Source organism: Odocoileus virginianus, chromosome 1 (genome assembly GCF_023699985.2).
Source record: "Odocoileus virginianus isolate 20LAN1187 ecotype Illinois chromosome 1, Ovbor_1.2, whole genome shotgun sequence".
NCBI lineage: Eukaryota > Metazoa > Chordata > Mammalia > Artiodactyla > Cervidae > Odocoileus > Odocoileus virginianus.
Window position 1 is genome coordinate 49,728,225 of NC_069674.1, and position 26,083 is coordinate 49,754,307.

Genomic DNA, 26,083 nt, shown 5'->3' on the forward strand with positions numbered 1-26,083 from the left:
ACCCCATGGACTCTAGCCCACCAGGCTCCTCTGTCCATTGAATTTTTCAGATGAGAATACTGGAATGGGTTGCCATTCTCCCTTCAGGGGATCTTACCCAGGGATTGAACCCAAGCCTCCTGGGTCTTCTGCATTGCAGACAGATTCTTTACCCACTGAGCCATCAGGGAAGCCCTCTTTGGGGGCTAGTAGCTGGTTTTCTTAAGACAAAGTTTATAGGACAAGGATTCTTGTCTGCCCACTGAATTTTCAAAAATACCAATGCCTGGGACACACCCCCAGAAAACAGATTTAACTACTTAGGATAAGACCTGAGTGTCTGGAGTTTAGATTCTTTGGGTGAGTCTGATATGCAGCTAAAGCTGAGAACCTCTGCTGTGGAGGAATAACTAACATTGAGTTAGGTTGTTGGGTTCACTATCTTTTATCAGAAAGTTACTCTTTTTTTTTTTTTAACCATCCCCTCGAAATCAGTGATCTCAAGGTAAGAGCTTTACAGGAACAAAAAGGAAAGTTATGCTAATACATTCAGTGTGTGTTAGAATGAGATGGTCCAAACCCTCCTCATTCATTCCCATCCAAAATCTCTCTGGAAAAAGAGCTCAATGCAATCCTTGTTGGAATATTGTCTATGCAAGCAGTGCCATCTAGTGGTTCAGGAAAGAGTAACATGCTGACTGCCATCTCAAAAGACCACACTTAAACAGATGTGGGAGTAATGAGCAAGAACAAATTTTTGGCAGTGAATCCACTGAATTGTCCCCATTTTCTCAAGTTTTGTGACATAGATCAGGCTATGCTATGGCTAGAGGGTATCTGTTTTGTGGTTCATACTCATTCTTTGTGTAAGCAGATAGGCAGTTCTGCCAGCCTGCGACACTCAGATGTACAAAAAGCCCCAGTGATCTTATTCACTGAGATTCTGGTCTAGAGATGCTAGACATTTTTTTGTTTGTTTGTTTATTTTTGGCTGCAATGGGTGTTTATTGCTTTGTGCAGGCTTTCTGTAGTCACAGCCATTAGAAGCTACTCTCTAGTTGCAGTGTGCAGGCTTCTCATTACTGTGATTTCTCTCATTGTGGAGCACGGGTTCAAGGTGCCCAGGCTTCAGTAGTTGCAGTTCCTGGGCCCTAGAGCATGGGCTCAGTAGTTGTGGCACATGGGCTTAGCTGCTCCACAGCATGGACCAAGGATCAAACCCGTGTCCCCTGCATTGGCAAGCGGATTCCTATCCATTGTGCCGCCAGGGAGGTCTAAGATGCTCAAACTTTTTGACCTCAGGGTCCTTTTGTACTTTTTAAATTACTGGGGACCCCAAAGAGTTTTTGTTTTTGTGACTTATATCTGCTGGTACTTCCTGCTTTAGAAAGTAAAACTGAGAAACAGATTTAATTATTTTCAACATCACGATAGTGAAGTCATTCTGTGTTTGCATAAATAACGTATTTTTGTGAAGAATAACCCCATTCTCCAAAAGAGAAAATGAGAATATTGTCCTTGTTTTACAATTTGTAAATCTCTTAAATGTCTGGCCTAGCAGACAACATCTTGATTCTCACATCTGCTTCTGTGTTCAACTTGTGATTTATATTGTTTTGTCTGAAGTATAGGAAGAAGCTCTGGCCACAGACATATATGTCATTGGCAAAAGGAAGAATTTTTTAAACTTTTTCTTTTGTACTGGGGTATAGCCAATTAACAATGTTGTCATAGTTCCAGGTGGACCACAAAGAGACTCAGCCACATGTGTGCATTCTCCCCCAAACTTCCCTCCCATCCAGGCTGCCACATAACATTGAGCAAGAGTTCCATGTGCTATCCAATAGGTCCTTGTTGGTTATCCTATTTTAAATATAGCAGTGTGTACATTTGGGGTTTTTACCTTTTTTTTTTTTTTTTTTTTTTACAATAGAACAAAACAAGTGTAGTTTCTCAAAGGTTACTTACAATGTCAGTCAGTTGGAATAGGCAAATAAAAATAGTTTTGACATTATGGGCACTCTGAGAGGATCACCCAAACATTGGTGGACCACACTTGGAGAACTGCTGCTCTGGGTAATCACTGGATGGACAAAAACACACCTTTTAAAGAAGTTTCTATTTGTACATCTCCAGGGAGGTGTTTGGGAGGAATGATTGTTTCACTTGTAGCCCCTTTGACTATGGGGGTGAAAGCTTCTGTCACCTGGGATGGTTGTCCACCCTGGCAGGAAGACTGCTGGGTTTGCCCTGTTTACAACCTCTGAGTTCTTCACAGGGGCCTTTCCTGGGGGTGGGCAACAGAACTGATGCGGGGGCCTCTGTCACTTGGAAACAGCTTTCCAGGTAATTCGGATGCATATTCCAACAAAGAACCAGCCACCTGCTCTTACTTCCTCCTCTGTACAGATGAGAAACTGAGGCCCCAATCTCAAGGTTACATGGTGACATCAAGCGCTGGTGGGATGAGACACTGCCTTGGGGAACCCCCACCGGGCGCGGGGTGTCACCCTCTGTCTTATCCTCTGGTGCCTCTCCTTCCACCAGCTGTGCATCTGTCTGGTCAGGACTTACCAGTCTCCCCACTCTACTCCTGCCCTGAGGAGCTGTCATTTTTGCCACCTGGCACTGTGGACTGTTTTTGGAAAACCGCACCCCAAGCCAACTCCCCCCTGCCCCCGCAACTCTCAGGAGGGTGGTTCAAGGCTGATCCAAGGGGTCACATTTCCATGGCTTCTGTGGTTGGTTCAAGAGTGGGCATGTGATCAACTCACATCCCATAAAACCAATAAACTTGTACTGTGAGTTCCCTGAAGAAGGCCCTTCTACCCTCTTTCTTCTGAGCTGGAGTCAACAGGAAGTAGAGTCTGGGTGACCGAAGCTTTCTAACCATCACTTAGACCCAGAGAAAGTGGAGCCAGGACGTGAGGAGTAAGAAACTGAGTCCCAGCCAAGGGAATGTCTCTGCTGAGTTTAGGTGTCTGCTGTATTTATGACAGAAGCACCCTGACTCACGCCGCCCCCACCCCGTACCCTCCACACACTCATTCTGCACTCACTGCTTGTTACTGTTATCGAAAAAGCTCCGACAGTCACACTCAGGGTCCGTTTTAATCGAATCATACTCACTATTCTTTTCCATGATGACGTTAGATCAGAAAAAGGGACATCTTGTGTTTACTGAAATGGGTAGGAATGTAGCACCTGGATTACCAGCTGGACTTGAGAAATAACCTCCAAACCCCCTCTGGAGTTCACCTCTCCTTCTCTTGGCCCCTGGCTCTGAAGAAGTGGATCTGTAGATTTCTTAATAAAGACATGCACTTAAATAAGATCATGGCAATCTGTTAAATAGTCCTAGTGAACTCTGATAAACCAAATTGTTATCTGCTCATGGTTTTACCAGGAAATCTTTTTTTAACAGAATGGGAAGAAACGTGACCCCATCTGTAGCATAGGATCTGGCCAAAGAGAGCCTCTATTGAACAGGAGACCTCCCAAGTTATCAGTAATACAGAGGATATGAATTGGAAAACTGCGGACCCTGACGAAAGAAAGGTCAAAATTCCAATCTGGAGTCTTTATGAATGAAAAGCTTAGCATATAAGAATGTATAGGATTTTTTCTAGACCAACCATGGGGAAAAAGAAGAATTTTTTTCCTGAATAATTTCCACTGACATTAATGGAAGTGAGATTGTCAGAGCTACCTCTTAGGTGATTTGTGTCTGTTGCCTCTGGAACAGGTTGCAGAACTGGCATTCCTCATTCCTCAATAATGAAATGTCTGGCTGGGTTTTATGACAACAGTTTATAAATGTCCCCATTGGTTTCATCTCTCTTTACACATAATCACTTTGAAGTTTCCACAAAGTTAATAATTCACTTTGTACCTAGTCCCCATTTATGAAGCTAATGGTGTCTAACCATCAGAAAAATGAAGTTTACAAATACGACTTTTATGGCTCTCATGTGATTTGGTGACTTAAAACAATTATTAAGAAGTCAAATGGCTGTCTTATGCAACAGATTCTTCTTTAATACTCAAATTGAGGGTCAGAAATAAGATACAGAAAGATCCCCAACATCCTTTAACAGAGTAGGGCTAGTTATAATTTACCACAGTTTATATAAATCCCATGTAAAACAATTCATGATATAAAATAATTGTAATACTTTTAATCTTGAGTGATTGTAGGAGATTTATAGTTACCAAAAAAGAACTTTGAATTTATCAAGCATGGCATAGATTTTAATCCATTATAGAGCTATATGATTTCATCCAGCTTCAAAACAGTCTTTAAGTTTTGAGTTCATATGCTTTATCAATAAAAAGGCAAAAAAAAAAAATATATATATATATAAACCCCTAGCTGGGGAGGCTGCTGTCCTGTCTAGTCTACACACTGACAAAGTAAATTATCTTGCTTTGTGTCTAATTTGAAAACTGCTAAACAAAGTGCTATATTGGGAATTGTTTCCCTCTTTAAATACCAGTCCTCCTGTCTCTCTGTGGTGTGATTCTAATCATCAGCTGCTCTGGGCTAATTTGTTCTTAGGAAGAAATACGTCTCACTAAGAGAGTTCCTTAAGAAGACAAGTGTTCATTACAGACAAATATGCCTACCTCTGTGATTTCTGAATGAAAATCCCTCTGTGTCTCTTTAGCCTGAAGCTCTATGAATTTTAAAATGATTTGGCAATATTGTCAAGCTCAATATGTGGACCTCCCCTAAATCCCAAAGTGACAAGTATGAAATGCATGCTTCAGCAGCAAGCCAGCATCTCACACCTTCCAGCTGTGATGGAATAAATTGGGATGAGAGGAAATTGAAAGCATAGTTACCCTCATGAATGTGAGGAAGTACTGCCTGACCCAGTTCCCCCAGCTTTGAAACACTGGCTGAACTGTGGGGTTGTAAAATGAGATACATAGAGTTTTTAATTTACTGGATTTTTTTCTTCCTCTGGTAAATTAAGTGTAAAAATCAATCAGGTAACAAGAAAAGGAAGACACACTAGCATTTGTTGAGCCTTTATTGAGCTTCTATCATGTGCAAAGTGCTGGAGAGGGTGCTTTGGGTGTTCTGCCCTCATAATGGCTCTGGGGAGGAAGAACTGGGGTGATTGAAGTAATTTATTCATGACCACAGGCTTCCCAGGTGGTAAAAAAAAAACAGAAAAAACAAAAAAACTCACTTGCCAATGCAGCAGATGTAAGAGACCCTGGTTAGATCCCTGGGTTGAGAAGATCCCTTGGAGGAGGGCATGGCAACCCACTCCAGTGCTTTTGCCTGGAGAATCCCATGGACAGAGGAGCCTGGTCAGCTACAGTCCATAGGGTCACAAAGAGTCGGTCACAACTGAAGTGACTTGACACGCACGCACGCATGTATTCATGACTACTCAGCTGGTGAGTGAGCCAGAACCCAACCCTTGGCTCTCCTGATGTGGAAGCCCCTTCAAGAGCTCCCTGCTACCTGAAAGTGAACTCTGGGTGGTACACAGCGCCTGTGATGACTTTGTCCCCTTACCCAGTCAGCCTGCGCACGTCTCTTCGCCTTCATCTACTTCGTCTCCCCAGCCTGGTCCGTGAGGTGAGCACATGTGAGCCGTTTGCACGTCCTGAGCACACCAGCTGGCATCACACCCCTCAGCCTTTACTGAGTTTCCTCCAGCTCTCTACAGGGCCGCCTTACTCAGCAGCCCCGGCCCTGACCCAGGGCACTCCACCTATCTTTGTGGACCACACTCAGCCATTTTCCTACCTACACAGTCTCTTCCCGTTCCTCACCCAAGCCTTCCTGGACATGCTTTCCTTTGGCCACCTCACTGTCACTTAGGTATGACTCTGAATGCACTTAGTGAACTGCACTGAATAGTTTGCTTGTTCATTCATCCTTAATTATCTATAATCAATAACGTATAAATATTCACTGAGTATCTAATCTGTGTCAAACACTGTTCTTCTCAAGGCTGACAAATCACAATTACAATGCCTAGCTCAGGATCGCCAGTGACATAAGCACAGTAAGTGAGCCCCTGGGTCTTTGCTAAAAAAAAAAAAAATAAGGAAGAGGTTCTTGCTTCTTTGGAGTTGTTTTGTGTGTGTATGTGTGTGGTGGGGGTGGAGCGGGTCAAGACGGACAGGTCATGGTGGAGAGGTCTGACAAAATATGGTCCACTGGAGAAGGGAATGGCAAACCACTTCAGTATTTTTGCCTTGAGAACCCATGAACAGTATGAAAAGGCAAAAAGATAGGACACTGAAAGATGAACGCCCCAGGTCGGTAGGTGCCCAATATGCTACTAGAGATCAGTAGAGAAATAACTCCAGAAATAATGAAGAGATGGAGCCAAAGCAAAAACAACACCCAGTTGTGGATGTGACTGGTGATAGAAGCAAGGTCCGATGCTGTAAAGAGCAATAATGCATAGGAACCTGGAATGTTAGGTCCATGAATCAAGGCAAATTGGAAGTGGTCAAACAGGAGATGGCAAGAGTAAACATACTGTTACTCTTTTAGGAATCAGCAAACTAAAATGGACTGGAATGGGTGAATTTAACTCATATGACCATTATATCTACTATTGTGGGCAAGAATCCCTTAGAAGAAATGGAGTAGCTATCATAGTCAACAAGAGAGTCTGAAATGCAGTACTTGGATGCAATCTCAAAAACAACAGAATGATCTCTGTTCATTTCCAAGGTAAGCCATTCAATATCACGGTAATCCAAGTCTATGCTCCGACCAGTAATGCTGAAGAAACTGAAGTTGAACAGTTCTATGAAGACCTATAAGACCTGCTAGAACTATCACCCAAAGAAAAGATGTCCTTTTTATTATAGGGAACTGGAATGCAAAAGTAGGAAGTCAAGAAACACCTGGAGAAAAAGGCAAATCTGGCCTTGGAGTACAGAATGAAGCAGGGCAAAGACTAATAGAGTTTTACCAAGAGAATGCACTGGTCATAGCAAACACCCTATTCCAACAACACAAGAGAAGACTCTACATATGGACATCACCAGATTGTCAACACTGAAATCAGATTGATTATATTCTTTGCAGCCAAAGATGGAGAAGCTCTATACAGTCAACAAAAACAAGACTGGGAGCTGACTGTGGCTCAGATCATGAACTCCTTATTGCCAAATTCAGACTTAAATTGAAGAAAGTGGGCAAAACCACTAGACCATTCAGGTATGACCTAAATCAAATCCCTTACGATTATACAGTGGAAGTGAGAAGTAGATGCAAGGGACTAGATCTGATAGACAGAGTACCTGATGAACTATGGATGGAGGTTCGTGACATTGTTCAGGAGACAGGGGTCAAGACAATCCCCAGAAAAAGAAATGTATAAAAGCAAAATGGTTGTCTGAGGAGGCCTTACAAATAAGCTGTGAAAAGAAGAGAAGTGAAAGGCAAAGGAGAAAAGGAAAGATATATCCATTTGAATGCAGAGTTCCAAAGAATAGCAAAGAGAGATAAGAAAGCCTTCCCCAGTGATCAGTGCAAAGAAATAGAGGAAAACAATAGAATGGGAAAGACTAGAGATCTAGTCAAGAAAATTAGAGATACCAAGGGAACATTTCATGCAAAAATGGGCACAATAAAGGACAGATATGGTATATACCTAACAGAAGCAGAAGGTATTAAGAACAGGTGGCAAGAGTACACAGAAGAACTGTGCAAAAAAGATCTTCATGACCCAGATAATCATGGTGGTGTGATCACTCACCTAGAGCCAGACATCCTGGAATGTGAAGTCAAGTGGGCCTTAGGAAGCATCACTACGAACAAAGCTAGTGGAGGTGATGGAACCAGTTGAGCTGTTTCAAATCCTAAAAGATGATGCTGTGAAAGGGCTGCACTCAATATGCCAGCAAATTTGGAAAACTCAGCAGCGGCCACAGGAATTGAAAAGGTCAGTTTTCATTCCAATCCCAAAGAAAGGCATTGCCAAAGAATGCTCAAACTACCACACAATTACACTCATCTTGTATGCTAGTAAAGTAATGCTCAAAATTCTCCAAGCCAGGCTTCAACAGTACATGAACGGTGAACTTCCAGATGTTCAAGCTGGTTTTAGAAAAGGCAGAGGAACCAGAGATCAAATTGCCAACATCTTTTGGATTATTGAAAAAGCAAGAGAGTTCCAGAAAAACATCTACTTCTGCTTTATTAACTATGCCAAAGTCTTTGACTGTGTGGATCATAGCAGACTGTGGAAAATTCTTCAAGAGATGGGAATACCAGACCACCTGACCAGCCTCATGAGAAATTTGTATGCAGGTCAGGAAGCAACAGTTAGAACTGGACATGGAACAACAGATTGGTTCCAAATTGGAAAGGAGCATGTCAAGGCTGTATATTGTCACTTATTTAACTTATTTAAATAAACTTATTATTTAACTTATATGCAGAGTACATCATGAGAAATGCTGGACTGGATGAAGCACAAGCTAAAATCAAGATTTCTGGGAGAAATATCAATAACCTCAGATATGCAGATGATACCACACTTATGGGAGAAAGTGAAGAACTAAAGAGCCTCTTGATGAAAGTGAAAGAGGAGAGTGAAAAAGTTGGCTTAAAACTCAACATTCAGAAAACTAAGATCATGGCATCTGGTCCCATCACTTCATGGCAAATAAATGGGGAAACAGTAGAAACAGTGACAGACTTTATTTTTTTGGGCTCCAAAATCACTGCAGATGGTGACTGCATGAAATTAAAAGATGCTTACTCTTTGGAAGGAAAGTTATGACCAACTTAGACAGCATATTAAAAACCAGAGACATTACTTTGCCAACAAAGGTCCGTCTAGTCAAAGCTAGGTTTTTCCAGTAGTCATGTATGGATGTGAGAGCTGGACTATAAAGAAAGCTGAGCACCAAAGAATTGATGCTTTTGAACTGTGGTGCTAGAGAAAATTCTTGAGAGTCCCTTGGACTGCAAGGAGATCCAACCAGTCCATTAAAGGGAATCAGTGCTGAATATTCATTGGAAGGACTGATGTTGAAGCTGAAACTCCAATACTTTGGCCACCTGATGCAAAAAGCTGACTCATTTGAAAAGACCCTGATGCTGGGAAAGATTGAAGGCAGGAGGAGAAGGGGACGACAGAGGATGAGATGGTTGGATGGCATCATTGACTGATTGGACATGAGTTTGAGTAAACACTGGAAGTTGGTGATGGACAGGGAAGCCTGGTGTGCTGCAGTCCATAGGGTTATAAACAGCCGGACACTAATGAGTGACTGAACTCACCTGGGTGGGGGAGGGGTTGGGTGCAAGGGCATGCTATGCAGAATATGGGATCTTAGTTCCTCAACCAGAGCTCAAACCCTTGCTCCCTGCATTGGAAGCATGGAATCTTAACTACAGGACCATCAGGGAAATTCTAAGACTCTTACTTTCTTAAGTGGATCTTTTGAGCAGCTCCAGCCTTGGTTTATGGGCTGATACACTTCCCTTTGTTTTTGTTCTAGTGCTAGTTTGGGTAGAATTTCTGTTTTCTACAGTCAAAAGAGGTTTAATCAAATCACAAGGCAAGAGGCCCATGCCTGGTAGAAAAGGATCTTCCAGAAAAGGGAGATGTGTGGGCAGAGCCTGGTAACAGGGTTGTAAACAGCAGGCTCCCAGGAGACAAGAGGGTCAGGTAGGGGAGGGGAGGCTGATGAGATGGGTGGGCTGGAGAAGGGCCATGGAACTTCCAGAGATACAAATTTTAGAAAGATGAGTTGATGCCAGCACAGAAGGTGGACTGGATGGAGGGAGCCTAGGGCAATGTTTAGTCGCTATGTCATGTCCAACTGTTTGCAAACTCACTGAACTGTAGCCTGCCAGGCTTCTCTGTCCATGGGATTTCCCAGGTAAGAATACTGGAATGGGTTGCCATTTCCTTCTCTAGGGGATCTTCCTGATCCAGGGATCAAACCCGCATCTCCTGCATCTCCTGCATTGCCGTTGGATCCTTTACAGCTGAACCAGCTGGAAAGCCCTCCCAGAAGCCAATAGCTGTTGGCAAACTTTTTAAAGTTCACCTTTTCCATTTTTTAAGTGATGACACTATTACTAAAGCTAGTTATCATCCTACTCTTCACAGTTACAGAAAGTGCAAGTTTGGTGAGTGATTTTTCACAAGGTTTTCAATGTTGGGATGCAAGAGGCAGACTAGAAGCCCAGTGCTGTCCTGTGCTGGAACTGGATCCTGCTGAGCTGCATCAGCCCAGAGGGCTAGTCTGTTCAGGACGTGACCTTCTCTTCCCCAAAGCCCTTTCTCAAGGTCCCTTAAATGAACACTCAGAATAAGTGCCTGTTAAATTAATGTGTTTGTATTCTTCCCCTATCCCCTCCAACCCCAGTAAAGACAGCAATCAAATGCATACCTTTCTTTAAAAAGCTGTGGCCTTTGAAAAATAATCAATGTTGAATTTGGTGAGAAAATAAAAATACTCATTAACCTGGACTTCACAAATCCTAACCTCTAACATCTACAAAAAATTTACCTACTAATTAAATAGTTTAGAGGATATTAAAATGTAAATGCTTATTATTTAAGAGAGCAAAGGTTTTCTCCCAATTTGATGAGTGTGTAACAACTCAGAATGGGATAGAAAGAGGTCAGCAATGTTTTGGCTGCTAATCACATTTTCTCTAGTCCAGTGTTTCTCAAATTTTAGCGTACATGAGAATAGTCTGGAATGTTTGTTAATACACAGATTTTCAGACCCCCTCCATCACTGATGATGCAGTAGGTATGGGCTAAGGTCTGGCTCTCCAGAAAATGCAGGAACTGCTGATCCAGGGACCACACTTTGAAACCACAGATCTAGTCAGTAGAGTGTGTGTGTGAGTGCTAAATCGCTTCAGTCGTGTCCAACTCTGCAACACTATGGACAGTAGCCCGCCAGGCTCCTCTGTCCTTGGGATTCTCCAGGCAAGAATACTGGAGTGGGTTGCCATGCCCTCCTGCAGGGGATCTTCCCAACCCAGGGATTGAACCCATGTCTCTTTCATCTCCTGCATTGGCAGGTGGGTTCTTTACCACTAGCACCACCTGGGAAGCCAAGTCAGTAGAGTAGAACTGTTATTAACTGTATAAGCTAACTCTAGAACTGGGCAAAATTATATTTGACAAGTAATATATTATAGTCATTATATATTACATATAGAACAAATATTCTTGATTGTATCTATTATTTATCAACTATTGTTTTCCGTAGTTTCAGAGTTAATAATATATACAATTATTATGTATTGTTATATATATTACATTAATATAATAATATAATTGATAATATATTAATATATAAATAACAATATGTTATATATTGTTATTTATATATAATACACAGATATTCTATGAAGAATATATTAACAATATAGACTACAATATTTCAAGAGTATATTTCTATATTATGTAACATGTATATATTTATATATTATATATTACACACATATAATTATATCTATTATTAATAAACCATTAATATTTTTCCCTAGTTCCAGAGTTGCCTTATATAACTATCATGTATATTACATTATTGTTATACATCCTAGTATAAACAATATATATTATGTATAATCTAACATTATATATTATATATTAATATGTTTATATTGTAGATATAATGTAATTATTGAATATTATATGTACTGTGTGTATAATTGGGCTTCCCAGGTGGTGCAGTGGTAAAGAGCCTGCCTGCCAACGCAGGAGATGCAGGTTTGATCCCTGGGTCAGGAAGATCCCCTGAAGGAGGAAATGGCAACCCACCCCAGTATTCTTGCCTGGAACATTCCATGGACAAAGGAACCTGGCATGTTACAGTCCATGGGGTCACAAAAGAGTTGGACACAGCTGAGCTACTGAACACACACATGTGTATAATTATTTGTGTGTATGTATATATAATTCCCAGCATTTTTATACCTACTTTCCTAGAATATAAGCAAACTGCGCCTTAGTTGTTCTCTGAATAGTCAGTGCCTTATTTCCCACAAAGCTGATTCTCCACAGACTGATTCTCCAAGGACTGTCCAACTCTCCTTGGGGCTCTCCCGAGCCCTCCTTTCCTGCCTCGTCCCCCACCCCGCGTACGTCTCACCTCCAGCCCGGCTGTGCTGCTGTGAGTTGTTTCAGGCTGGTCTCCCCTGCTCGTTAGGAGCCACTCGTGGTCCGGATCCATGTCCTACTCCTTTTGTGCTCTCACAGGACTGACAGCCAAGGGACTTGTTCTTAAAAGATGATCAGTGTTTGCTGAGAGGTGAAAGGAAGCAAGGAAGGATGGAAGGAAGGACTTTTCCAAGTTGGCCATTTGGCTGTGAAGCATCCTTACTGTAACTTTCAAAACTAGAGAAAGATCCACTAGGTAGAAAACCTAGGGATTATTTAGGTTAACCATATGAAACTTGATATTTGATAGTTTTTTAACTACAAAAAAGGCAGTTTCATGTGGCTCAAACTAATATCTATTTAATAAGAGTGCTTTTGAACCATGGTAAATATAAGACAGTAAGACGCTGGTGGACTGAAGACCTGAATTCTGAAGAGCCACACAGGATAAAATATCAGAGTAATAGTATAGGTTTGGCACTAGGTGGCAGGTTTTTTTAAATTTTCTAAGTGATAATTATCACTCCATTTGTGTGTGTGTGTGTGTGTGTGTGTGTGTGTTTGTGAATATAAAAGCAATATCCAGGGGCAGACACTTTGAGGGTTTTCTGGTTACTTGTTAGCTAGATAGTTTGAAATAAGCACCCCTATTCTCTAGCCAGCCCCATGTTCTGAACCCACCACCAGATTAACACTCAATATAGGAAAGCAGATGGATCCTATATCTTTCTTGTACTTTCGGCAAAGGTCAGCTGGGTTCCTTTCTCTTGTACACGAATCATTCTGCCACAGCCAAGTCTGTACTGCTGGGCTATTCAGGGGACCCTCTGTCTCTTCAAGGGCAGACTGCCTGCCTTCCTGCTTTGAGGCTATTTTACTGCCTCTGAGACAGGTCACCAGAGAGAAGAAGGCTCTGGAAGGACATGAAAATCAAAGCAGAGCTGGTAATAGGTTTTGTGCACAGAGGAAGTTAAGGCCATTGGTTTCAAATAACCGAGCTTCATGTTGTCATGCTCCTGTCACCCTAACCACACATAAGAGAAGTGACTTTGGGGACACTAGAAGCTCCTAATGACCATGCCTTCTGCAGCTTTATTTCCTCCAAAGTGGTGGGTGGTCAAGTGACTTACTTTGGCAGAGACATTTTCGCTTAGAAGATGAACCAAAAAATCAGTAATAACTGTGGAAAAATCTCAGAAGGGTGTATGATTAGCATGTATGCAAACACTTACAAAGGCAGGCACTTCCTGTGCAAGTGAAACACTTGGAAGGTGCTGGAGAAGGTCACCGAGGGGGTCTGATTCTTGGCCCCTGGTTTGTGCGAGAGCAGTCCTTACCATGGCCGCGTTAAAAAGAACACAGATCCTTGAAAAGCAGCCAGCATTCTGATCTTTGCTTTCGGGGGGATGACCTCAAGGACTTTGGGAAAGTCAACAGCTTTTACAATTAAAACACTGTCGGAGAGGCAGAACACAGAACTTTCAATCAAATGTTTGGTGACGATTAACATGGTGACTACTGAACAGGGATGAATATTTCCTCCACACATGGACATAAACTTCCTCACAGTGACAGAAAAATGTGTAGAATTCTCCTTTGAAATATCTATACTCAGTTTAAAAAATGTTTAATTGGAGGATAATTGCTTTACAATGTTGTATTGGTTTCTAACATACAATAATGTGAATCAGCCAGTAAAGAATCTAAATAAATAAATACACACACACACACACACACACACACACACACACACACACATATATATATCCCCTCCCTCTTAAGTCTCCCTCCCCACTGCACCCCCATCCCAGGCCTCTAGGTCATCACAGAGCTCCAGACTGGGCTCTGTGTTATTTAGCAGCTTCCCACTAGCTATCTCTTTCACACATGGTAGTTAAATTTTAAGTCAGCAAGTATTGAAGGTCAAAGTTCATATACTATCTGTAGTAGTTTCCCAAGTGAGGGATTTTTAAGTGATTTTCTCTTTGAGGGATATGTTTTGTTAGTTTTATTTTAAGCATGATTTTAACCCTTGTTATTGATCCATTTTTAAGAGAATGATGGAGGTGCAGTTGAGAGTAGGGGCTGAGGAACCACACTACCTTTTGGTCAGCTCTGTGGCCTGGGGCACATCATTTATCATCTTTCGGCCTGAGAGTCTTCTTAAGTAACCCAGTGTAGGTGAAGTATATTGTGGAACAGCAGCTGCCACCTGCCAGGTGAACTATGAATTCCAGCCACTGGTATACTGCTAGCTTAGAAAGCAGTTCCAGAATCTTAGTAAAATATAGAGTTTTACTTTGAAGTGAAAGTTGCTCAGTCATGTCCGACTCTTTGCGACCCCATGGACTATACAGTCCATGGAATTCTCCAGGCCAGAATACTAGAATGGTTAGCCTTTCCCTTCTCCAGGGTATCTTCCCAAGCCAAGGATTCAACTGGAATCCTTTAGTGAGTGATATTTCCTATGTGGTTCAGATCAAACTTTAAAGTCCTTTCCATGTCTAATAGCCCATCTCTCTGGCTGTTGCTGTAATATGACTGTCTTCATTTCTAGAGGAATAGCCTCAGCTGATTTTCCTCCAAGAATTAAAAAAAAAAAACCAAAAGGGACATAAAGTTACTGATGTTTTCTTTCTTTTTTTATATCTATTTATTTATTTGGCTGTGCCAGTTTTAGTTACAGCTTGAGGAACCTTCAGTCTTTGTTGTGGCATGGGGAATCTCTAGTTGCAGCATGTGGGATCTAGTTCCCTGACCAGGAATCAAACCTGGGCCCCCTGCATTGAGAGCATAGTGTCTTAGCTACTGGACCACTAGAGAAGTCCTCTGATGTTTTCAAAAAGGAATATTTATTTAGAAAAACCAAATACATAGTAAATTGCTTCCTTTATACACATAAACCCCTGGGAATCATGTATGTTTCTATGAGATGTTAAGGCTATTATTACCTGTGGTCAAGTAATATTTGTATTCTACAAAGATAAACAGGTTTCTTTTGTGCAGTACTTCTCAGTAGGGTCATATAAGAATCTCCATGAGGAATTAGGGATGAGTGGTTCCCACTGTATTTGTCCATCGAACCCTTTCAGTGCTGAGCATCCCTTCAGACTGATGTTCTGAGAACACACTTGGAAGAAGTGGGACCAAAGGAAACGAAAAACAGAGGCAAAGTTTCCACGTTCAAGGATCTGCTTTGTAACTTGCACTGTTATGGTTCTTTTTATTTATTTTGTATTTATATAATTTTTATATATTTTATATTTTTGCCTTGTTAATTCTACTTCCTCCTTCAGTCTGCTCCAGGCCATGTTCTTGACTGTGCCTGTCCATATGAGGCCCCAGCATAAACATAATGGAAAAGACCTTGGGACTGAAATAAGAGCTCCAAGGGAGCGCCTATGTTCTCTGAATCACAGGACTTCCCAGGACTCACAGTGGAGAGAAGAGGGCAGTGATACTGGCATTTATTTCATGCTTATTAGATACCACTTCAGGGATGGTCACACTGTCCAGAGTTATCTCACTTGATAATTGATTGGTGCTTAATGGCTCAGTGGTTAAAGACTCTGCCTTCAGTGCAGGAGATACAGGAGATGTGGGTTCAGTCCTTGGGTTGAGAAGATCCCCTGGAGGAGGGCATGACAACCCTCTCCAGTATTCTTGCCTAGAGAATCCCATGGACAGAGGAGCCTGGTGGGCTACAGTCCAAAGGGTTGCAAAGAGTCAGACATGACTGACCATGTTACTTAGCTTAGCTTATAATGTACCACTCACTTCCCCAGCCCTGAGTGGGCTATTGGCAGAAGCCCTCTGCTGAAGAAAGGGGCTTTTTCCCAAAGTCACATCTTCCTTATTAGAGGCAGTCCACATCCAATGACCAGTTAACACAGAGGCATAAAATCTCAGCTCATTGCCCCGGTTCAGGACAACTGTCAGGACCAGCCGTGCTTCAGAACTCCCTGGGTTGGCTGAGGCCTTTGTCAAGATTGCATCATAGCAGCAAGCATCTCCCTTGCCCAGTCCTGCTTCCTTTCCTCCTCCTTAGGCATTGATTCTGAGAGTGCGCCCTAATAAACTTCCTGCACCTTATGCTCACCTTGGAGTCTGCTTCTCATGGAACTTGACCCACGATAATCTTACAGGGAATATGAAATCTCAGGCTACAGACTAGAGGTGGATAGTAACCACTCTATCTTCTTTTTAACTTCTGTCTCAAGCTTCTATGCTGCCTAATAGTGGTATCTTAGTCTTTGTCAGTTCAGGGATTCCCCTTCCCTCTTCTTCTGAGTTACATCCTCTCCAGGGGACTTTAGGAGTTACCACCTCTCTGTGCCAGCATCCACTGAGACACTGTGTTCTATCCGCTCCCTGGTTTCTGGTCCATGCCCTATTTGCAGCCACCTGCTTCTTGGCTCAACCCCCGGGTCTCTCCCTTCTGGCCCCTTCTCAGTGCCACATTCTTGTGTCTGCTGTGTGGGAGAGGCCATTCTCTTACCTCTCATCCATGCTCAGCTACTTTGAGATACCATAAAACTGCTGAATCTTCTATTACAGACATTATTTCCTTACTTCAAAAAAAAAAAAAAGTGCCATGTGGTTAATGTTCCATTGCTTAGCACTAAAGGTTCTGTTCAAAGTAAACCATTTACAATTGTGCAGAATGTCCTGAAGAAGCAATTATTTTTTGGTGTCCTTGGGTGTAAAAAGGCCATCACATATGCTCTCTTTCTGCAGGAATAGATTTTAAATTAGCTCCATGCAGTTGCCCATGTTCTGTTAGCATATATCTATTGAGCATCTTCCATTTGCTGGATGTTTTTTGAGACTCTGAGGACGCAGTAGTAAACAAACACAGGAAAGGCCTCTGGTCTCAGAAGATTTAGAATCTGCCTCCCTGGACTTTGTTGGCAGGCATTTGGTCCCCACTAAGCCAAGACTTCTTCAGCAGTGATTTCAACATTGAGTGTGACCAGTGAGATGGCATTTGTCCTTGTTTCCTGTGTCATGGTTATGTGGGATCTCACACTCCACATGTGGCCCCCTCCCAAGGGGACATCAACACTCTCTCTGCGCAATTGATTGTCACAACCAATGTCTCTGTAAGGAGTCAGCGGCTTACATAGAATATCTCCATGAACTGGCAGTACACAGGTCACATCTGGCTAACAGACGTGTTTTGACTGGTTTCTACATTGTTTTTAAAAAGTTCTGACTTTGGAGATTTTATAAACAAACTCACATTTCTGTTTTCTTTTTTAAAAAATCAGAATATCTAGTAGTTTGAGGTTTACAGCCTCACCAGGCTTCTTTGTCCATGGGATTCTCCAGGCAAGAATACTTGAACAGGTTGCCATTTCCTCTTCCAAGGTGTCTTTCCTACCCAGGGATCAAACCTGCATCTCCTGCATTGGCAGGTGAATTCTTCACTACTTGAGCCACCTGGGAAACCCCTGATGTAGCAATAAACCTAGAAAGTCAGTAGCCACCCCCACTCCCATGGGACAGATCCTTTGCAGTTTATTACATTTCGGTCAACCAGCCAACTTCTCTCCTCTACTTTCCTCCCTGGCCTCTGGAGGCTGTTCCTGCAGGATTTTATCTTTACATGAACCAAGACTAACAAAACTGCATCCTGGGCCTCAATGTATTGTCCCCACATAGTATAGTATTTACCTGACTGTGCTTTGGCATAACGTTTTCTACCCGTAGTGACTCAGACGGTAAAGAATCGGCCTGCAATGTAGGAGACCCTGGCTCAATCTCTGGGTCGGGAATATCCCCTGGAGAAGGGAATGGCAACCCACTACACTATTCTTGCCTAAAGAATTCCATGGGCAGAGGAACCAGGTGGGCTACAGCCCATGGGGTTGCAAAGAGTCGACTGAGCAACTAACACTTTCACTTTTTTCCTCCTTTATTAAGCAATTGTATAAAAAACAGTCATAGGACACTCAGTATTACTTGTGACGTGGTACACCGCATCACACACTTTATAACAACTTCTGTGGTTGTCACTGGTGCTCTTCATGAGATACTGGTTGTTCATGTCTTTTCTGGGCAATACTAGAATGCACAGCTTGATCCCCATGTGGTTGGGTGGATAGGAAATAATGTATAGGATTTAATCTGTGATACAAATACATTATTTCCAGGCCCTGGCATGATCTGCCGGTGCAAGATCCTCCAGACTTTTCTTTCCTCCAGCAGTGGCAACCAGGATGCACCCAAGATGATATCTGCTGTCAGCTTGTGTCCCAGAAAGAAGAGACAGGGAGCAGAGTCCCTAGCCAAACAACAGAGACTGTGTAGCATGAGTGAGAAATGGATCTTTGTTCACCCAAGTAACTGAGATTTGAGGAAATTTTTATTACTGCAGCAGACCCTAGCTTATATTGAGTGATACAGTCCATAAAAGAGATTTCTCTTAGAGAACTAGAAATAATCTTCTTCTCAGAAACTAGTTTCCCTTATCTTAAGGACTGTGAGAATCTTCTTTAGCATCTAGGAGTCTCAAAGTCATCTCTCACCGAAGTGTAGGACCTTGTGATATTCGGTGGATATTCTAAATTTTCCCCAAACTCAATATTTTAAAAATGTTTTATCTTATTTTAAAGAGGCTTTTTTAAAAAGAAAGAGCAAGATATAAAAATAAACAAATAATTATATCCATAGAGGTTACTTTCAAATATATGTATATGTCCATTGGAAAAAAAATTTTTAATCCCTTAAAAAATATAAGACCTGAGAATTTGCTACACATATTTTACAGGGTCTGTGGTGAGTGTGGTGTTTAATTCCAGGACTTTCTAAGACATAAAAGTAGATTGTGAGAGAGGTTAGTAGAGTACATGAAACATGTCACCTTAAAAAATTTCTTAGCATTTCTGTAACTTATAATAGCAAACGATTATGAATTACTAGTTTTAAAGTTCCCAGTGGTAGATTGAAAATATTCATGTGGAAATATGTGGTTTGGGTTTCTTTTATTTATTTTTGTTTAGTGTGTAGGAAAACTTACTGGTCCTTAGGGTTATTTGTCACAGGAGTAGGGACATAAAATAGCAGAGACAATCTGGCTTAAGCAAGTACCCTGGGACAGACACTATGTCTCTTGAGTTACCCTCTCTGTTGGTTTTGTACTGCTATGTAACAAATTGCCATACATTTAGGAGCTTAAAAAAACACTCATCAACTTACTCACAATTCCACAGATCAGACAGCCAGGTGGATTCAGTCAAGTCCCTGCTCAGAGTGTGGCAAGGCCCCGGACAGTGTGGGTCAGGTCGAGGCCCTGGGGAAAAATTCACTTCTAAGCATTCAAGCTGTTGGCTGAATTCAGATCCCTGAAGCTGTAGGTCTGAGATTCTCACTTCCTTGCTGGCTCTCAGGTAGGGTCTGGTCTTGGCTCCTCAAGGCTGTCATTACTTCTCACATGGTTGCTTCATCTTCACATCCAGCAGGTCAACACCCAGTCCTTCTCATACTTCAGATCTTCCAGATTTCTCCTTCTGCTGCCAGCCGGAGAAAATTCCTACTTGAAAAAGGCTCAGGATCATCCACCCAGATAATTTTCCCATCTTAAGATCAATTGATTAATAGCCATAATTACAGCTTCAAAATCCCTTTTACCACATAACATAATTTTGCGACTCACTGCCGTGTAAAGAATTAGGTAAGTAACACCAAGTGGTAGGGGCCACTTAGAATTCTGCCTACCAGCCCCCAAACCCAACATTGTACCACTGATCTCCCAGAACCCTCAGGACCTCCTTTCCACCTATTCATTTCCACCAACCCTCATCTTTTCTGGAGAATCCAAAGCTAGTTGCTACCCCTATATCTGTTTCAAGCAAGCAAGTCATTAGTGCAAGTACATGTTTCTTATTTATGTCTGCTTTGCTTGTCTGGAGTATAAGGTATAAGGTGGTGCGGACAATATGTAGGAAAGGTGAGTAGGCAGTATGATGAAGTGACTGGGAGCAAGAACTCCAGAACTAGACTTGTTTATTCACTGCACAACTTTGACTATTTCATTTCACCTCTGTGTGCCTCAGTTTCTTCGTCTCTAAAATGGAGACTATGAAAGCAACTAGTTCATAGGATTGTTGAAAAGATTGAATGAGTTAGTATGTATAAAGTACTTAAACAGTGCCTGGTATAGAGTTGCCACTACATAAGTTAATGTTTTAATTAGAATAATGGCAGCTGCTAAAACACATAAATCCCCAAATCTTAGTGGCTTACTGCAATCAAAGGTCACTTCTCATTTGCATCATAGTTTAATGGGGGTGTTTTTGGTGGATAGCCTTCCATGAGGTTACTCAGGAACCAAGGCTCCCTATATCCTGTTGTTCCATCTTCCTCTAAATCACTGGATCTCAGAGTATAATCCAAGGACCCTAAAGTCCCTGAGACCCTTTCAGACTAATTCCACAAGGCCCCCTTTTCTAGCTTTTCATCTGGAAAGGTTTGGATTTTTTTTTTTCATATTCTTCAACCAACACAACATAACAGGTAGAATAAAAAAGCATATGTGAAGGCTTCCCTGGTGGTCCAGTGGTTAATATATTATTAACCTTGCAATGCCTTGCGATGCAAGGGACACTGGTTCGAGAAGATCCCACATGCCTTGGAGCAACTAAACCCATGTTCCACAACTATTGAGCCTGAGCTCTAGAGCCCGTGAGCCACAACTACTGAACCTGCATGTTACAAATACTGAAGCCCACGCACCTGGAGCCTATGCTCTGCAACAAGAAGAGCCACCACAATGAGATGCCCGCATACTGCAACTAGAGAATAGCCCCACTCACCACAGTTGGAGAAAGCCCATGTGAAGCAACAGAAGCCCACCATAGCCAAAAAATAATAATAATCAGCACATGTAAGAACCCAACTGTCTTCTAAGTTAGACATTAGAGTTTCCAAAAATGTGAAGTAATGCCACTTTTGCCACTAGATATTTTTTGTTTGGGCCAATAGGGTTGATTTTTATAAAAACATTATTTTATTAATAATTAGGGATTATGGTGTTTATAATATTTATATTTCTATTTTTTTAACAAATAGGATTCTAAAATATTCTTGATAAGTCCTAATAGATGTAACCCATAGAAACAAAATCATTTGGGGATCCTAAAAAATGTTAGGAGTGTCAAGGGGTTCTGAAAACCAAAAGTTGAGACTCCAGTGATACAGACTGTGGGAGACTCTTCCAATCCTCTGGCTGAGCAAACCCAGAGGATGGTGTCAGGAGGCTTCTACAGTCTGGGAAGCTGCCCATGACCTCTGCTTACACTTCGCTGGCTGAAACTCGGGCACGTGGCTGCACCAAACCAAAGGGAGCCTAGAGAACGTTGCAAGCTTTTGTTCAAGAGACAGTAGAAAAGGGTTTAGTCACCATCACACAGCCTTTACTGTATTTGACCATCGTCAAGGGTTGTTTGGTTTGGTTTGGCTTTTGGTTTGTTGTTGTTGTTTTTTTTTTTACCCTACATATGTACCACACATATCTTGTTTAGTATTTTCCAAGAGCACTAATATTTAGCTAAACATACTCAGACAACTTCAAAAAAAATTTTAGGATTGTAACATGAGCCTACTTTTTGCCCTAGTAGTTTAGAAGTTGGCAAAGACTTATCTGAAATAGCAAAGCATTTAGCCAAAAAAGTAAAAGAAGAGATTTCAGTCTTTTTTAGAACCAAACCCAACCAGGTGATTAAATAGTAAGAGTGAAATGTTCTATAAACATTTCTGATCCCTTTTAAAACCAACAGTGAGGGATAACTGGAGCTAGATTAAGAGGTTCTTTGTTTTGTTGTGGGTTTGATTTGGTTTTTGCTTTGATATCTTACACCACTCACAAAATCTGCTTTGTAAATTGAGAAATTGATAACCTTTGGCCACCTACAACATGAGTTAGCCTTCTTACACTTTGGGGAACAAAGCCTGAGTTACAGAAAGAGAGGGGGAGACCCCTAGACCAGGGTTCAGTTGCCTGGAGTTTGTGATTAAGTTCTAGAACACTAAAACTTTGAGAGCAAGATTTGAGTGGATACTAGTATTTGTTGTTGTTTAGTCACTAAGTTGTGTCCAACTCTTTGTGACCCCATGGTCTGTAGCCCGCCAGGCTCCTCTATCCATGGGGTTTTCCAGGCAAGAATACTGGAGTAGGTTGCCATTTCCTTCTCCAAGGGATCTTCCTGACCCAGGGATGGAACCCGTGTCTCCTGCTTGGCAGGTGGATTCTTTACCACTGAGCCACCTGGGAAGCCCTGGGTGCTAGTATATAGGCTTACACAAAATTGTAAGGTGGAAATTTGATTTTTAAATTTGCTGTGACTAGAGTAAATTTAGATGTTTATGTTACCATTTGTGTGAAAATTTGCATGTAACAGTATGCTTTTGTGCTATATGTGAATTTTATCATATGGTAGAGACTCTTGTATAACTTGCACATTGTATGATAATTCATAGCTATATGTTTGCTTTCATATGTTCTTTGTGCTCTAGCTTATTGGAGGTATAAGACCTTGCTAAGGAACATCAGCACGCTGTTCCTAGGAAAAAGTCAACCTACTTATGAATCTTCCCTTTGTGAGATCGCTTCTATTGTGTTTAAAAGAGAAGCAAGCTTTGCTGAGGATATATTAGTATTTTCTTGGTGTTTAAAGGTCACAAGTCTTTGTAAATAACAGAGTCTGGCTAACAGATTTTAATCTTCAGGGCATTTTTTGTTTCCTTAACAGAGGCCAATGTGGGTGGTTTGAGGACAGTTTAGCTCAGGTGGTTTCATCGTGTACCCAGGCTCTTTGAATCCCCCTCTGCCAACCCCCACCCCACCACCCACGTACAGCCTTCCCTCTCGGTTTGGTCAGCCAGTACACAGCAAGATCATTGTTCCATGATCAATGGAACAGACAGCAAGGGAGGCAACAGAACACAGGGACTGTCCCATTCCTCCCTTCATAGGAGAGTTTCTCCCCAGCAGACTTCTCATCATATCACACTGACCAGCGTGGGACCCAGGCCTTTTCCTAGGCCAGTCAATGACAAAAGGGAACAGGGAGCCATAACTGGCTTGGACCAGTCTTGACCAATTCTTTTGGATCTGGGTGTACTGTTGCCCAAACCAAATCAGGGTCGGGTTGGCAAATGAGAATAAGGGGAAAGTAGCTGTGAGCAAAGAATCAAGACGATTTGCCCCAAGAGGATAACCAGCATAAGTGCTTCTTGTGTGTGGAACAAACACAACTCAGAAAGGATGAGCAGAGTACAGCCGCCCAGTTAGAATGCCTACAGGGGGACTTCCTGGTGGTCCAGTGGTTAAGACTGATCTCCCAATATAGGGGGCATGGTTTCAATCCCTGGTCAGGCTAAGATGCTGTATGCCATGCTGCATGACCAAAATAAATAAATAAATAAAATGCCTGCAGTTAGGGAAGTTTTCTTCTGCTACTGGAATAAAAATTCTGTCATGCACCCTGCGGAGAAGGCAATGGCAACCCACTCCAGTACTCTTGCCTGGAAAATCCCACAGACAGAGGAGCCTGGTGGACTGCAGTCCATGGGGTTGCGAAGTTGGAGACGACTGAGCGACTTCACTTTGACTTTTCACTTTCATGCATTGGAGAAGGAAATGGCAACCCACTCCGGTGTTCTTGCCTGGAGAATCCTGGGGACAGAGGGGCCTGGTGGGCTGCCGTCCATGGGGTCGCACAGAGTCGGACACGACTGAAGTGATGCAGCAGCAGCAGCATGCACCCTGACTTGTCTAGTCACTTGCAGCTAGTAGAAAATTCAACCATCACTTTCAATCTCAAAGCACAATCTGGTTTTTTGTTTGTCTCTTATTTCTATATTTCTAAAATATTTGTTTATTTGGGCTTCCCTTGTGGCTCGATGGTAAAGAATCTGCCTGCGAATTCAGGAGACACTGGAGACACGAGTCCAATCGCTGGGTCAGGAAGATCCCCTGGAGGAGGAAATGCCTACCCACTCCAGTATTCTTGCCTGGGAAATCCCATGAACAGAAGAGCCTGGTGGGCTACAGTCCATCAGGTCTCAACAAGTCAGACACCATTAAGTGACTAAGCATGCACACATCTATTTATTTACTTGGCTGCACCAGATCTCAGTTGCAGCATGCAGATTCTTTAATTTTCACCTGCAGTGGGCTGTGGGATCTAGTTCTCTGACCAGGGATCCAACTCAGGCCCCCTGCATTGGGATCTCGCAGTCTTAGCCACTGGATCTCCAGGCAAGTCCTGACAATCTAGTTTTCTTTCTTTTTTTTTTTTAATCATTCTTATGTATTTTTGCTTATTGATTAGAAGCATTTACTTGAATTTGTGTGTTAGTTAATCAAGTTTCTATTTTGAATTATCCCAATCAATTCATTTCAAGACCTTTTCTAATCCATTTGTTTAAGTCTCCAATCTGGTTTTAATAATTAGAATTCCCAGCCTTGAATCATACTAGGAAGTCCAAATGTCTCTCCCCCAACTCTGGCTGACAGAGAGGATGCCTGCTGCCTTGGAAGGACTGTGACCAGCTTGTTTCTTCCCCCACACTTGTTCCCCCAGCTCACTGCCCACAACATAGGATGCAGAGATGGGGAAGAGCTCTTACTTGACGGGTATTATCAAAGGAAGGCTTCACAATCAATGGGCCTGGTAAGCACATTTATGGGTTATGGAAGTTGCCCCACTAGACCCTTCTGAATGCAGTTCTTATGAGGTGGGTATTACATAGGTGACTGTATAACTGATCTTCCAAACTAAACAGTGAAAGTGAGAGTGTAGGGGGTGAGGATGGAGGAGTATTCATTTAACCAGACCAGTTGTCATGAACTGGAACCAATGACTATCTGGGGCCATCAGGGAGAGTAGCCAAAGGTCCACCTTGGCAATGCACCTGTGCCTGCAGTGGCCTCCTTCCCCATGGCCCCTGCTTTCCCAGCTTCCCCCTTTCAAGTTCCTTTAATGCTCCAGATTATCCTAATGGCCTGACTTGGAAAGATTCCCTTTCCACTGTGTGACCCACTTCTGGCCCGCAGGTAGCAATTACTTACGGTTGCTCTGAGTTGGATAGAAATGCCATTTCTTCCCAGATGCAGCCCACCAGTCTCACCCTGCAGGCTTACAGCCCCTAGGATCCATTTTGAGATTGTTCTGGTTGCCTCAGCATCAGTCAGATACACCTCCATTGCTGCAAGAGTCAGGGGTTTGGGACTTACAGCTGAGTCAGCCCAAAGAGTCTCCTCTTGAATCCTTTCCCAGTGTTGAAGAACCTCCCACTTTCTTATCCTGCTCTGTGCTGGGAGGGAAAGGCGTCGTAGAGTTGTGAACTAGTTTTCACTGGTTCTTTTGACTCTCTGTCTTAATTCCATATTTACTCCTAAGGACAGACATTCAACAATAACCTCTTGACCCAGAAGCATGAATGATGTGTTTTTCTGTAACATGTGATGTTCCTAAAGGCCCCTGGAGTTCTGTCGCACTGCAAACTCCCTCAGTGAATGGCCCCAGGCTAACTGGTATTCTAGTCAACTGCTGCTTGCTTCTCTTCCCCTTGACGGCTGTGAACTCTAACCACCACATCTCTCTCCCTGTAAATTCATTGCCTCTAGTTTGCTGGCCAAAGAAAACCAGAAAGAAATGAAGCTTTTCAAGGTTAGCCAATTGAAAGATCCCAACTCAGAAATCTACATGTTACTCACCCACTACACCAGAGATATAGGTGATCTCACTGCCCAGAACTGCCACCTCCTGCTTTTCCTTTGTGCTCTGGGTACGTGAAACTCTTGGAACTCTAGCCTCCAGTGAATTGAGGCATAGTTACAACTTGAGGCCTTACCCGAAGTGCAACTGGGCAACAAGAATTTCCCTGAAGTCCCTGTGTACACACACATGCATTGATGAATTCATTCTGCTCTTATATTGGGGAGCCAACCAGAGGAAGAGAGAGGGCTATCT

General features: G+C 42.4%; 1 protein-coding gene across 2 annotated transcripts in view; it reads left to right on the top strand.

The window, feature by feature from the left end:
- Positions 1 to 26,083, top strand: part of CHN2 (chimerin 2) — a 321,944-nt gene that overhangs the window by 211,248 nt on the left and 84,613 nt on the right. Inside the window, exon 7 of one of the 2 annotated variants that reach the window (XM_020892483.2) lies at positions 24,692 to 24,781. The exons of the other annotated variant lie outside the window; for it this stretch is intronic. Within the exon in view, the coding sequence (XP_020748142.2) occupies positions 24,692 to 24,781 (90 nt within the window). The remainder of the gene's footprint in view (positions 1 to 24,691; positions 24,782 to 26,083) is intronic. 2 annotated transcript variants of the gene reach the window in all.